Raw genomic sequence first — 13,808 nt, 5'->3', positions numbered from 1 at the left:
ATGAAGATCGAAAAACGTAAAAGGCCGGTTGTATCACACACAACAACTATGGAGTAAAACAAATAAAATAAAACAAAAATATTCAACAGTAATGCTTTGCATTATTATTTGTTAACAAATGCGTGTCATCGTCAGGCGTGTGCGTGTAAGAAACCGCTAGAACGATTTGAAGCAGTTGAATTTTGGCTCCAGTTCCCACCAACAGTGGTCGCCACACTATGTGGAAACCGTATAAAATCGACCTTATTTTTTACAACTCGTGCCATCTCGGATGACGCATGCTCAACTTTACCCATCCTAACGGCAGTCGTGAGTGTCGGACAAAAATGCATAATTTAGCAGTTCAAAAAAATCTTCGATCATACTGCAAACACAGAACCACTCATCATTTTGCCTTATTTCATTGTACCCTGTCCGATACGACGACGTGCACGGTGTAAAATATTGGTTCGTCCCATTGCTTGACCGTCATCTTCATGCGATCAGCAGAAGGGTCCGTGTCTAGCTGAGCATGTTAAGGACCTTTGTTGTGTATGGTACGGGACCCTCGCGATGCAGTAATCGGTTGACGGGCGATAGGGTTGTTATGCTTCGGTTCACGAGAGCAGCGATAAAGCGAGTTTCTATTCCTTTCTCGCACATGTGGTATGTTCCAGCTGCTACGCTTTTAGCGTGGGAGTATATGACGCGAAGGGAACCATCGGCCGAGAGCGAGAACTATGCTCAATTGCCAACCATCCCGAAGTCTGACATCGGACTCGGATGCGATTGTTGCGTGTCTCTGACTTTGTGTAGTGCACTCGCTTGTATCGGATGTGGCTTTGTGTCGTTCCAGTGGCGGAAGTTCGTTACGAGTTTCGGTTTTAATTGCCAGTCAAAATCGAATAAATTTCGACACATTAGTTTACTGCTCAAAACCAGCAGCGAGTTATTCTTTTTCAGTGTGGTGAACATCGTGAATATAGTCTAGGATTCAAGACGGATTATTGTGCTATTGAATGGATTATTTTGGTGCTATTGAACGGATCGCAGAATGCAAAACAAAAACTGTTAAGTTGAGTGCGCTGCGAACTGAAATGCTAAACCAAAAGTCTGAAAATAGTGCTTATGGGCTTGTCTACGCCAATAACTGAACTGACTATGGTTCGTCTGTGTAGCAAACAATCGGCAACGAGTTGATCTTTAATAGGATATAGTGAGAACTGATCCACAACACGTAGTACGATGTGGGCAGTGCTTTTACATACGAGCAGCAATTAGTGTCCAGCGTTTACGAATTCGATTTTCCAATGGTTATCCCTGGAACAAGCTTCAGGAAATATGAAATGTTGATTTTGTGGATCGTGCTGATGGTTTCGATAATTAAAGGTGAGATAGTGAGCCGTCATGTAAAATACAAAATTAATCTTTACAACAAGGAATTTATGTTGCTTTTGACGGGTATCACATACGGGTATCACATAGCTTTTCATAAGTTTGTAGTGAAGAAGAACAAAAGGCTTTTCTAAGGACTAAACGAAAGTGTATGTTCAGTGAGAAAAAAGTTGAAAAAACAAAAATAATAATTTTGAAAACATTCCATTATTTCAGAACATGCATTTGCCGTTAAGTTGATCGAGATACGAGTTCCCAAGCACGCAGCTCAGGGTCACAGTGCCAAGCTCGAGTGTCTCTATGATATGGAGGGTGAAGTCCTATATTCAGTAAAGTGGTATAAAGATGGTAGCGAGTTTTATCGTTACGTTCCCCGAGATGATCCACCCCAGCAGACCTTCTCGATCGAAGGTATCACCGTGAATGTACGTAATAGCACTTTTCGTCCATCTGAAACGTTTTAAGCAACTTGATCACTCATCCTTATACTTTGAACAGCTTCACAACTCCACCAACAGTCACGTTATGTTGGAGAACGTAAACTTATTCTCTAGCGGCAAATACCGCTGCGAAGTATCGGCCGAAGGACCTTCGTTTCAAACGGTCGCTAATAATAGCGAGATGATGGTGGTTGGTAAGTAACATTACTGCTCAGTCCCTCTTGATCACATAGCAACGTTTTTATTTATTTTTCCCCTTCGTTTATTTCACAGTTCTGCCAGATACGGATCCTGTCATATCAGGAGGCTATCCAAGGTATCAAATAGGTGACTATGTGCGACTTAATTGTACCTCTGGCCGCTCAAAGCCGGCCGTACAACTGACGTGGTACATTAACAGTGAACTGGCTGATCCATCTTACGTTCGGCAGTATCCAAAAATAGTTTCCCTCACACCTGATCATCTAGAGACATCCATTCTAGGGTTAGAATTTCGCGTCAAACCAAAGCATTTCCGTCATGGAGATCTTAAACTGAAGGTTAGTGCTACAGACGGTTGAAAAGATCAAAAGGACAGCAAATTTTTCCTTTTTCTATTCTATTTGACTGTTCAGTGCCTGGCGACTATCTCGAATGTGTATTGGAAAAGTAACGAGGAAAGTATGGAATGTGATAAGCCACAGAAATCTCCTATTCTTGAGTCACGCAAATCTGGACTTTCGCAAACTACTCGAGCGGATAGAGTTCATGGTATGAATAAACAGACCAACATAAATTCTCTCATCTTACAAGTGTGTTTCCTATTTTTCCAGCAAGCAACGGAGTTTCCAGACTAAATTTGGCAAAGCCAAACATTTGTTTGTTTCTAGGAGCTCTGTACAGTCTATTTTACTGCGCTATTTTACGCTCAGCTGGGCGGTAACTGTACTTAAAATGGGATGGCCTTCCTAAGCACAATAATCAACCAAATCCTTAATGCATTGCATTTCGTTAGAACGACTCTTTCCTAATACTGGTTGAGGTATTACAGGAAGTTCTGTTTCATATAGCACAAACATATGCGGAAACACAAACGCAACTAGAGGTGCAGTTCCTTATCCAATTCTGTTCGTACAGATTCTAAAACATTGCTTGTTTTACGCATTTCCCTTTAGCAGGTAATGGAACGAACTTAACAATTCAGGACTGAGAAAAACGCCGTTGGATCGTTCATGATGCGAAAGCCAGGTATATTTATAAAAGTGAATTAGATAACTCTAATAATGAATAAATTCCTATGGAACAAAAAAAATAACATTTGTCAAAGAAACCGATTCATTGCGATCCAAATACTTATCACAAGAATTAAATAATAGTTTTAAAAACTGGAAAAATAAAAAAAAGGTTATATTTTATTACTGCTCTCTTGTAAATGTCATGTTTCCTCAACTTTACACATTGCATTACATAAAACTGCATGTTTTAAAAACATAGAAGCAAGAAATGTCCAGGCTAAGACCGTCTCCGGATAGGATACCACAGAATAAAAAAAATGTATGTATGTATTGCCACCCAACATTTGCAGCAATCAAAGTCGATCACATTCGCTTGGGACTCAATCAAAAATATCACATTTTTATTTTGTCGCTTCTGTTTTAGAAGCATTTATAATAATGCCTGAATTTCTAAGTAACGGCCATGACCCTTGATACATCAGTCTACATCAAGAAAAACTCTTTTTGATTCCTCCATTTTTTCCTTTGTCGTAAAAAGTTTCGGATGAATAATGCAAACAATTACATAGCACGTATCTAAGCTTGAATAAGGGTACGTATTTTTATTACACTATCTTACTTTATGTGTTGTCTAATTAACACTCGAAGACAGTCCGAGGTTTCCAGATGCCAAAATGCGTCGATCCTGGTCCTGGACACTTGGCTAGGAAAAACATACCCAGATACTGTACCAAGGTTTGTCATTGCCCTTTGTAGTTTGCAAACAAAACTACACGACATGAATTCGAAGTGGCATAAGGAGTAGAACTACCATTAAAAAATACTAACACAATCGTTCAACTCAGCCAAAAAAATCGTCTTAAGTTGAAACTTCGTAACAAATCAGACTTTAGTTGAAGTTAATGCGAAGACATGGTTCATTCAAAACAGTCTACGTCAGAAGAAAAGCACTCACATCACTATCTTAATCACCTCTTTCTGTTCTACTACTGTCAATCTGTAAGGACATCAAGCTTTACAGTCAAGTGCCTGTGTCCGTGCTTGTTAAATGTATGGTTTGACTAGTGCCGTTCGAAGTAGTATCACCTTACATTCCACCCATGGAGTGCACATAGCACTACCGTGAGCCCATAATTTGCATAATTCTCGCTAAATATCCTTTTAATGTGTATTCCTAGCAGTTAGCGGTTAGATTCAAACCAATGTCCATGTATCGATACAGATTTCATAATTACCTGGCAAGCTTACATTACTTTACTATGTAACGTAGGATTTCTGATGAAGCAACTCATTGCATTTTGGAGACCTCAAACTTTGTGTTGATAATTTCCTCGTCCGAATCCAAAACAGGCAGTGCCGCGTCAGCGATAGCTGCAGGGATGTTATCTTCCACCCACTTCAAGTTTTCCTCGTCAGTGGTAGGGCTTTTCGCATTGGGTTTCGGTGAATTACTTCGCGTTCCTCGCATCTTAACACCATACGCATCGGAAACAAATTGTTCTTCCTCTTCTAAAATACACATACGGACGTCATCATCACGAGCCAAAAAAGACTTTATCACCAACCTACCGTCATCCTCATCCTCAGGATTATCAAGAAGTGGCGTGAAAGCATAGCGTTGATTGTTATTAGTGGGTCGCCAAAGAATCATAATTACGAGTAGTAGGGTCGAGAAGAGCACATGCCAAAACGCGTCATCCACCCACAACTCTTTCCAATCCGTCAAGCAATCCGCAAAACGGTGCACCTTTATGGAATACAGCATAAACACTACAGACGCCAGCACGGCAAATATGAGCGTATTGGTGAAATGTCTATACAAGGAGAGCTTCACCATATTCCTGTGAAATGTAACGAATGATTACGGCATGCGTTTACATTTCGCTGATGCTATCTTCTTTTGAGGGCGACTTACCGTCGTAGACGCAAAGTGCGAGTTGTTTGCACGAGAGAGGTGAATATCCACCAGCAAATGGCTGAATCGAGAACTGCCAGCGGGATGCTGGCAACAAGTATCTGATTGCTAGGATCATTTTTTGTGTGCATGATACGCAGGAAGCTTTCTACGCAGGCCAGTACCAGGTAAAGCACACCTGTTCCCACCACCCGATGCAGCATCGGTCCTAAACGTGGTCTAGAATATAAAGAGCATACTTATTAGGTACTTTAGCTATCGGAATACTACACATTTTACGTACTTTACTATTCCGAAACCCAGGGACACTATAATAACGAGCATTCTGGCCAACGTTCTCTTCCCACACGAGACCCATTCTGCCAAGAGCACCATGCCTTTTACTGACACTCCAGTGGAATTGATGCTCTGATATTCACCATAAAACATGGCCTTTTCCAGCATTCCTAGTAGAATTACACCTCCGATCCAGAATTGTATGCGAAGCAAATCTCTCCATTGTAAAAACGATACCGTTAGCCATACAATGCCAAGTAACACATAAACCAAACACATTGCGCCATAGAACTGAAAGCCATAAATACAAGGTAGCTATTATATTCAAGTCTACCTAATACAAAATGTTGAGTTATACTAACTGGAAGCAGTGGCCAATCGACTGCCGATAAGTAGCCGCTTTGGCGTCTTATTTCGACGTGAACGCTGGCCGTGTATTCGCCGAGCATGTCCACATCGCCATTGGATCGTACACTTTCCTTATCGCCTGGCTCGATACGCAGTATAAATATGTATAGTCCATCCTTTGACACTGTAAAGACCGGTTGCTGTTCGCTGCTTAACTGTAAAATAAAGGCCATGAGTCAGGTTTTGCTTTCACGTACCTACTGAAAACGCTCCCAAGACATACAGCTCCAATGCTTCGTCGAGATTGTGCAGCAACTGGATTGCTGGTCTCTGCGAATTTGGTTTCCGGAATTACGATATGTCGATCATTGCTGCATACATTTGGGTATACCGTAGAATCAATCTGCGTCACATTATTCCTCAACGGAAATCGTTCATCCTGCAGCAAGTAAGACTAAAAAAACATCAACATCGATTATAAACACAGTCAACATCATACGCAACCATGGTAACTACTCACGTAGCTCACATATTCTTGCCAACATTTTAATTCTCGAAGGCTCCAGGATATGTTTACACGCACTTCAGCATTGGTACTCGGTTGAACAAGTGCCGGCTCACAAGTCACTTGAATCAAATCACAGTAGCACACAAACAATATAAAACATTTCAGCCGTACAGTAAATACATTTAGCAACTAAGAAACTATTGTTCACTAAAAACCCCGTTTCCCGAATTGTCCTAACAATTCACTTACCTTGTACAAAGATGCTAAAACCATCGTATAGCGATTTCGGTATTGGAATATACGTGTTCCGCTGAAATGATAAGAACCCATAAATATATGTGTCACTTGTTTTCGTCACCATGTAGCAGAGTGCCGTTGTATCTCGTTGACCCTTTCCCTGTGTCGGAACTACGAAGATTTCCTTTCATCGTTCTCTAACCGGGGACGATTGTTTTGCTAAACACGTACCTTCGTTAACACCAAGTCCCATTTTCCTTGCTCTGGAAATGCTAAAACACTTTTTACACACAAAAATGCGAAAATTATTCGCAAACAATGTCGCACTGTTCGTTCATTCATTTCGGTACGTCGGAAGAGCTTCGTTCGCCAATGTATCAGTTCAGACGAACTTTATCCACTACAATATTAACCTTGCCAGTGTTTCACAAGCTTTTCAGAAAGGAAAAAGAACTATTTTTATAACGCCGGCAATGAACAATCTGTTAAAAATATGCGATTACAAGTTTCTTACTTGCATTGCAGCTTTGTTTACACCTCTCAACAAAAAGTATGACGTTTACAATACGTACGAAGAGAAGGTGCGATCACAACAGTAGCTGTCATTTTATGTTGATGGTTGACAGCTTCATACAAGGTGACCAGACTAGGGTGACATTTATGCTGCGTTTGTAATTATGTTTTATGTTTCCAATTTAATGATTTACATATGTGTTAAATTTTTTCCCAATATTCAATGCAATTTGTTTTGTTTTTTTTTTTAATTTTTAAACGGCATAACAAATTCATATAATGAAAAGCATTTGTTTTTTTCATCAAAATAGTTTAGTCGTTTCTTCGTAACAAAGAATGTACGAAATCTTGAAGAGCATTTCAAACAAAAACTAATAAATATATGTAGATAGCTTTCGAATTAAATTTGCCACGTTTTTTTGGTTGTATTTGACACACGCGACAGCTACCGATAATGCGCATGAAAGCGTGTTTCGGCAAAGGTGCGGGCAGAAGCATCGGACTATTCGTCCAACATTGTTGTAATTCTTCTGCACCGTTCCAGTGCCGGTTACCATAAATAAGAAGTGCATCAATTTATGTAGCGTTTGCAGATTACAACTGTGTGAATAATAAAAAGTACATTTGAAACTGCGTTTGCGTTGTCAAAAAATGTTCATTGAAATATAACTACAGACTGAATGACCACATTGTATTATCCAATCAGTTCTGCAAAGTGTAGCAAGGATTTATTCATGAATTTCCGGCCCCGTTAATCTTCGTATTTATCGACTAAGTTAGACCACCAAAACCAAAATTGATCGATGTAAATGGTACGATCGATGATAAGCGCGCTCAAATTTTCGTCTTCATTGGCTTCATTCTTGGCATTTCATTCAATGCAAAAATACGCAATATTATACATATATGTATACCCTCCATCATGTATATTAAATGAAAGAGTTCTACTCCTTAAAGATGCTCAGAATATCAATCCATTACCAGGTCGCTCGATCCGTAGCCCCATTCTCTCAGTGGCAGAGTCAGCTAAACTCGATTCACAGGCAACACACTTTTTTTCTCCTGTATTTTGCCTAATACAAAAAAAAATCCTAAAGGATACTTATGTGGTAATTCGTCATCACGTGTTCATTTCATCACATTCGTCCGATGTTCGCCACCTTTCATTATGCTTCTCTTCCCGTGCTCCTACAAATTGTCAACGATAATCTATAAACCACCCTCTGTTACAAAATGGGTAGGGCTAAGTCCTTACTTCGAGGGCAAACAGGAGTATTCGGAAAGAAGGAAAGAAAACAGTAATCTGCAATACTTCTTGCATGTAGAACCTTTTCGGGATCGTGTGGATCTCCTTTTCTTGCAGACATACCAACAAAATATGTCTTCTAAGAACATTTCTCACGAATTAAACGAAATTATTAACAACACAGTAAACACACACAACACCCGGATACTAGTTAATACAGGTTTATTTTGTGGTTTGTAGCACATAGCACAGTTCATATGTTGTGTATTGATATACAATTATGTAATCCGGACCTCTTAACAATAAGCTTTTCTAATAATTTAGAAGCCAAATCAATCGTTGCCAACAATCTAACAGTCGTTTACTTAAAGGACAATCAAAGAAGGATCGGCACAAAACTATAAATAAAATGTCGATAATAAATAATAAAAATTATTAAAATAAAATCCAGCTTCACCTATTCATGGTTAAATGCAACGTAGGGCGCGAAAGATCTTGCAGACTAATTACACCGTTTTATACAACTCGAAGTTGAGGCTACAATCTATGCATTGTTCACTTTTCTCCACGTTTTGCTTATATTTTAACACAAATACAGACGATAATCACTTGCTTTCTCGTTATTATGATTTTTTTTATCTCTCGCGTTTTATGCTGTTTTTTTTTTTTGGCGTCTCCCGTGTTTATCTCTTCGATCCGTTTGTTAATAGTCGGGTTTGCCTAATTCAAATTTGGCTTCAACCAGTACGGACGCAGTCTGTTCTTTGCTAGTACACAAGTAGAAATATTAAGTTGCGAAATGATTGAAATTTTCGTAATATGTTCATGTGTTTCATCCAATATTTTTGTTTGTTGTTGCAAAAAGCATTACTTTAAGGTGATTGTTGTTAATGATTATACTTTCGATCGGCTTCTGTGTTTGATATCGCTAGTATTATATAAAAATGGCTCTCCGTAGTTCCTAATATGATACATTCCACCGTATCGGGTGATCCTGTAATGAGAGATACCTTGGACCTATTTGGACGAACTATTGTGTCTTCTGGAACAAGAACAACATGCATAGGTTTGAGATCGCATGAAGAGGCTTTGTCGAATGCGGCACCACAAATTTCGGAAGCTGTCCAACTTTTACACTCTCCGTATCGAGCCTGTTCGTAGTGCCTTACTCTAAGCTCTGACCTTAGTCGACAGTAAACGCTCTGCTTACAGGGCGCTCGTGTCTGCGCAAAAGCTTATCATTGTCGCTGAATGAAAAGTGTACAAGATCAATTTGTATAGTGTGGAAAATGCTTTTTACGTTTGTTCTTTGTTTAATACACGATCTATCACTGTAGCGGCTCCGCTGCATTCGGCTTTGGTGCTCCATGGCATGCACCTGCTTATAATGTACATGTAGATGTGTGACGGTGCTGCTTACTGAAATATGTTCGCCCAGTGGTTTCCCAAATGGAGTCCGATAACGAATTATCATGTCACCGCTGCTATTGGTGAGATGCTGGAATCTTGCAGATTTACTTTAATTGCACATGTGTTACGCGGTACCAGTACGATAGTGGTGTTGCAAATGTGGTTGTATAGATTAGCGATAATTTGAACTATGTGGCACTGGTATAAAGTACGGAGTTTTTATAGTAATTCGAACGATCCTGCAGCGGCCCTTTTACTTCCCCTTCGGTCGCCTGCTGACGTGCTTTTCGCTCCAGCTCCAGCTCTTGGGCGAGGGATTCTGAAAACATAAAAATTGACATAATAAAACCTCACTCATTCTCCACCTCCCTCACTCTCACACACGCATTAAATCACAAACTTGACAAAAACAGAAGAATCATACTAGTAGCGTCATTTTATTACGTTATGCAAACACGTGGTCTAACAAAAGAAAGCTAACAATGTACTTTTGCGAAATTAGTTTTTCATCTCGCAGTGTTCCATTAGCAAAAAAAAACACGCATTGCCGCTGGGTGCGTGTCCCAGTGCAACTATGAAGGAATGTATCGCTTCATTTCCTAAAACGCTTTTCTGCGACGATTATCGCCTAGAGAATTAAACTGATTTGCCGGCAATTCGAGAGTACGTGAATGTCATTCGGGAGGGTGCCCACCCACGGAACGAAAGAATCCCTAGCACCACACAAGCAAGACGACATTGTGCAGAAAATCCCGTTGTAAATCCGAAATAAGCTACTCGGCTGCGGCAGGTGATGGCTCCCCCAGCGCACGCATCCCCTCCGGTAGGCCAGGCACAACATAAGCATAACAGTGCGAAACAAAAGCCATATCCCCTGGCAAGTATTAAGAAATTAAAAACGAAAAAAGCTTAACCTGCACCTGGGGTCGAGTGCACATGAAACTGCGCTGAAAAACGGAATCGCGTCACCTTCGTTGCCCGAGGCAACACAGATAGTGATAGCAATAAAAAAAAACCCAAACAATTGCTCGTCAGGAGCACCCACAAGGATTCTGCCGCTCCTTGCGCCGCCAACGACAGAAAAGAACCGGGACACCTTTACAATCAGCCAAGCAAGTGTATCAACTCGGTTCTTGGTGATGATGGAGCCACCATTTTGCTGACTGCAGCGCACCCGAAGTAAATGGATCATCTCCGTAGCCTAGCGTGAAATTGAATCAACTTTTTTCTGTTTATGATGTCTCACTTGCGATATCATAGCCTACTTTGACTGCTTCGTTCGCCGTCAACACCGCCGCGTCCACCCCCCGGGGGGTGGATGAACCAGCAACGCGAGCGGACGGTTGTTTGGCATGAAACGTCAAAAATAAAAAGAATTTTTTCCTTTTCTTCCGTCGGGGGGTGGTTCTTCATGCTGCTGTGCCACCATAGATACCCCATATCTTTCGCTTGGGCTTTTCTTCACGGTTGTTTCTTTTTGCTAGCTAAGCCTTGCGGCAGGCGCCGCATGTGATTTTCGGATTTTTTAACTTATCCACGGAAAATAAAAAAGGATACAGCATTGCCAAGCAGAGAGACTGTACTTAGAAATGCATGAATTTACTGCGTACTCAGGCAGCTTTTCACTTCACCAGCCTACCCTCCCCTTGCAACCGCACTGCCAGCCTGACCTGTTCTCTGCCAGCGACCCCTCCATTTGTACCACGCAGAAATTATTTGCCGAAAGCGTACCATTTTCCCCCTCTCGCCGACCTCCGGCAGCCTTTACCTGGTCCGATCTCCCTTTTTTTCTCCGTCATAGTCAACCATAACCATTATCTGAATATAATAACATAACGCGGGCTCCGCTCTCTTGCACTGCAGGCAAATGATGAGGAGAGAGCGAAAAGGTGCGGCAACAACAACAACAAAAAAGAAAGAATAAATTGGATTATGTTTATGAAAAACATTTAATACAAATACATCCAACACCAAGAAATGTAATGAAAGGGAGAATGTGCGCGTACGCGCTGGAAGAATGAAAGCATCTTCCTTGATGTAGCAGCACACGGTTGTTTCGAAAAGTCACAAAGAAGCAAACGCACACCGTAAAAATGCGGGTACGAAACATTTATGGCTGTGCATGTACTTTAACCATATCGTCCTTCCTGCCTCCCGATACCGATCCCCAACGCAGAAGAGCCAACATTCAACAGAACCGACCAATTTACTTTGTTTTACTTTTAATATATATTTAAATTTTTCATCGACGGAAAAGTGTACCACTGTCAAGCCGTTGTTAACCTTGCCGGCAAGCGTTGGAAGAAGGAATGGGAGAAAACGGGGAAATAGCCGGGAGCTGAAAGGAAAACGCTACTCCAGCTCCACTTTACCGGAACCAAGAAGCCACCAGAGTCCCAAACATCGACAACCAGCGACACGGTGAAAGTGGAAGCACATTTCGCTCGAAAACCGATTAGTGCGTGCAAAACCGTCCCGTCCTCCGTACGGTTTATTCTTCCGTCGGAGGGGAGAATGTAAAAGAAATAAAATAAATAGATTGATGTAAAATTGCAAAATGATTATGAAAATGGATCTAACTTCGTTACGGCGTTACGATTGACATCATTATTGTCATCATTTGTATCGAAGCACAGCCTCACAGCCGTATATCCCATGCCATGGCTGTTGTTGCTTTGCGTTTTGTCTTTCGCCCTTTCAGCATCTCGAGGGCCACTTTCCCGTTCCCTGCGCACTTACTATTTCGTACCATCCGTCGGCAGGGTCGACAGGCGCTGAGCGTAGCGTTAAAAAAAATGCCTATTAGCTTCAGCATCGCGGAAAAGCGAGAGGTTAGCAAACACCAATTGCACGGTTCGACGATTTTCAATAGCGCTGATAATGCAATTTGGGAAATTTTATGAATGCATGACCCATTTGCATATCGAATGTCGCCCATCGTTTGTTGTCTATAATTCAAATCGCTTAACCAGACCCACCGTTTGCACGACGCTTTGCACTTGCTACTTACCGGAGTAATTCTGCCAGAAGGCTCCGGAAGCCATGATGTCGAGGCCGGAATAGTTCCACGATTTACCTTCGCTGATTGGAGGCTGGGAAGGTGACACTTCCTGGCTCGGACGTGACGATATCGAAAGGTTGGGCGCGGGACTCTCTTCTTTCGAGTATCGCTCGGACGAAGATGCACGTCGCTCCCGTTCGACCTCTACGCGATGTCTATCAGCACGCAAGGACTCGTCGATAGCGCCCCGGTCGCGGTTCCGTTCCGACGCCGAGGACGATTGCTGATGATGATGCTCTCGTTCACGTTCCTGTCCTTTATCACGTTGTTCCCGGCGATCCCGGTCACGCTCTCGCTCCTTGTCCCGTTCCTTCTCACGCTCCGAGTCGCGCTCGCGCTCCTTTTCACGCTGCTGCTGATCGCTGCTAATGTTGTCTGTATAGACAAACGCAAAATCGATCGAGAGACAAAAAAACACACATACGTATCACCACACCCGCATCAGAAGTATGCTCAAGTGCAATCCGTGATGTCTTGCATCCGCCTTACCCGCAATGATTCTCAGTGCTTCAGCGGGTGCACCGGAAGCCTTGATGATGTCCTCTAGCTGAACACGCCGCTTCCGTTCACCATCCAGCCGCTCCTGTATCTGGATACGTAATCGACGCTCCTTTTTGAATCGCTTTTGGTAGAGTGCTAGGTGCAAATCAAACCAAGATAAAATATTATGCCCCGTGTCCTCATCGTACCACTTTACCCATATTTTGAGTAATATTTTAGCTGAGACTAAGAAAATATGTGATTTATGATGCTTAATCGTTGACGAATTTCATCAATCATTTCAGAGGAAAAAAAACAGAAATCATAAAAAAGGTTTCCTCACAAAATAAGGGAAATATGGGAAAGGAGTAAAACAAAAGGACCGAAAACATAACCAAAAACGCGTCTTGATTCGAAGATGTTTGATTTTCCAACTTCGGCGAAACAATTTCGGCAAGCAAACCACTCCCGAGCGTTATAATCAGCCAGGCTCGATCGTCGAAAATGCGTCCGCAATGCAAAACGGATTGAAGCATCAAAACACACCATTCTACTCAAGTGAAACATGCTTGTAACACTACATTTATGCATTCGCGCGATCCCAATCGCAATGTCCTACCTCGTAATCGTTTTTCATCAGCCAACTGACGCTCGAACGAGTCCTTCACTTCGCGCTCTCTGATTACGTCCATCTTCAGCTCGGCTACGGGATTCATAGTCAGTAAATATGTAAAGGCATGAAAAGAAAAAACATACACACACACACACACATGTGGGAAAACTTAA

The 13,808-nt window shown here is 41.7% G+C and overlaps 2 protein-coding genes across 7 annotated transcripts in view; one reads left to right on the top strand and one right to left on the bottom strand.

The window, feature by feature from the left end:
• On the top strand, positions 1-3,003 carry LOC126565971 (uncharacterized). Its single transcript, XM_050223171.1, has 7 exons — positions 1-27; positions 1,221-1,368; positions 1,591-1,799; positions 1,873-2,008; positions 2,088-2,353; positions 2,429-2,564; positions 2,972-3,003. Exons 1-7 carry the CDS (start codon positions 1-3, stop codon positions 3,001-3,003), a joined length of 954 nt encoding a protein of 317 aa, XP_050079128.1.
• A 1,227-nt stretch (positions 3,004-4,230) lies between these two features.
• LOC126564081 (dachshund homolog 2) overlaps positions 4,231-13,808 on the bottom strand; it is a 21,127-nt gene continuing 11,549 nt past the window's right edge. For 5 of the 6 annotated variants that reach the window (XM_050221000.1, XM_050220998.1, XM_050221003.1 and 2 more), the window contains exons 9-12: positions 13,642-13,725; positions 13,032-13,178; positions 12,492-12,917; positions 9,655-9,800 (exon numbers count right to left, since the gene is read on the bottom strand). In XM_050221000.1, the coding sequence (XP_050076957.1) occupies positions 9,670-9,800; positions 12,492-12,917; positions 13,032-13,178; positions 13,642-13,725 (788 nt within the window). In that variant the 3' untranslated portion in view covers positions 9,655-9,669. Of the gene's footprint in view, positions 4,538-4,597; positions 4,870-4,943; positions 5,163-5,226; positions 5,511-5,581; positions 5,783-5,850; positions 6,022-6,087; positions 6,168-9,654; positions 9,801-12,491; positions 12,918-13,031; positions 13,179-13,641; positions 13,726-13,808 lie in introns of those variants that run through there. The other variant, XM_050221002.1, reaches the window with a different exon arrangement.

Source organism: Anopheles maculipalpis, chromosome 3RL (genome assembly GCF_943734695.1).
Source record: "Anopheles maculipalpis chromosome 3RL, idAnoMacuDA_375_x, whole genome shotgun sequence".
In the NCBI taxonomy this organism is placed as follows: Eukaryota; Metazoa; Arthropoda; class Insecta; order Diptera; family Culicidae; genus Anopheles; species Anopheles maculipalpis.
This window is presented reverse-complemented; position numbering and strand designations above follow the sequence as displayed.

Excerpts from the sequence above, each read along its gene's own strand:
- LOC126565971 (XM_050223171.1), top strand. The coding sequence starts at position 1 with ATGAAGATCGAAAAACGTAAAAGGCCG. Across the intron at positions 28-1,220 it reads TCGAAAAACGTAAAAGGCCG|TACGATGTGGGCAGTGCTTT; the intron begins GTTGTATCACAC and ends CACAACACGTAG. Across the intron at positions 2,354-2,428 it reads ATGGAGATCTTAAACTGAAG|TGCCTGGCGACTATCTCGAA; the intron begins GTTAGTGCTACA and ends TTGACTGTTCAG.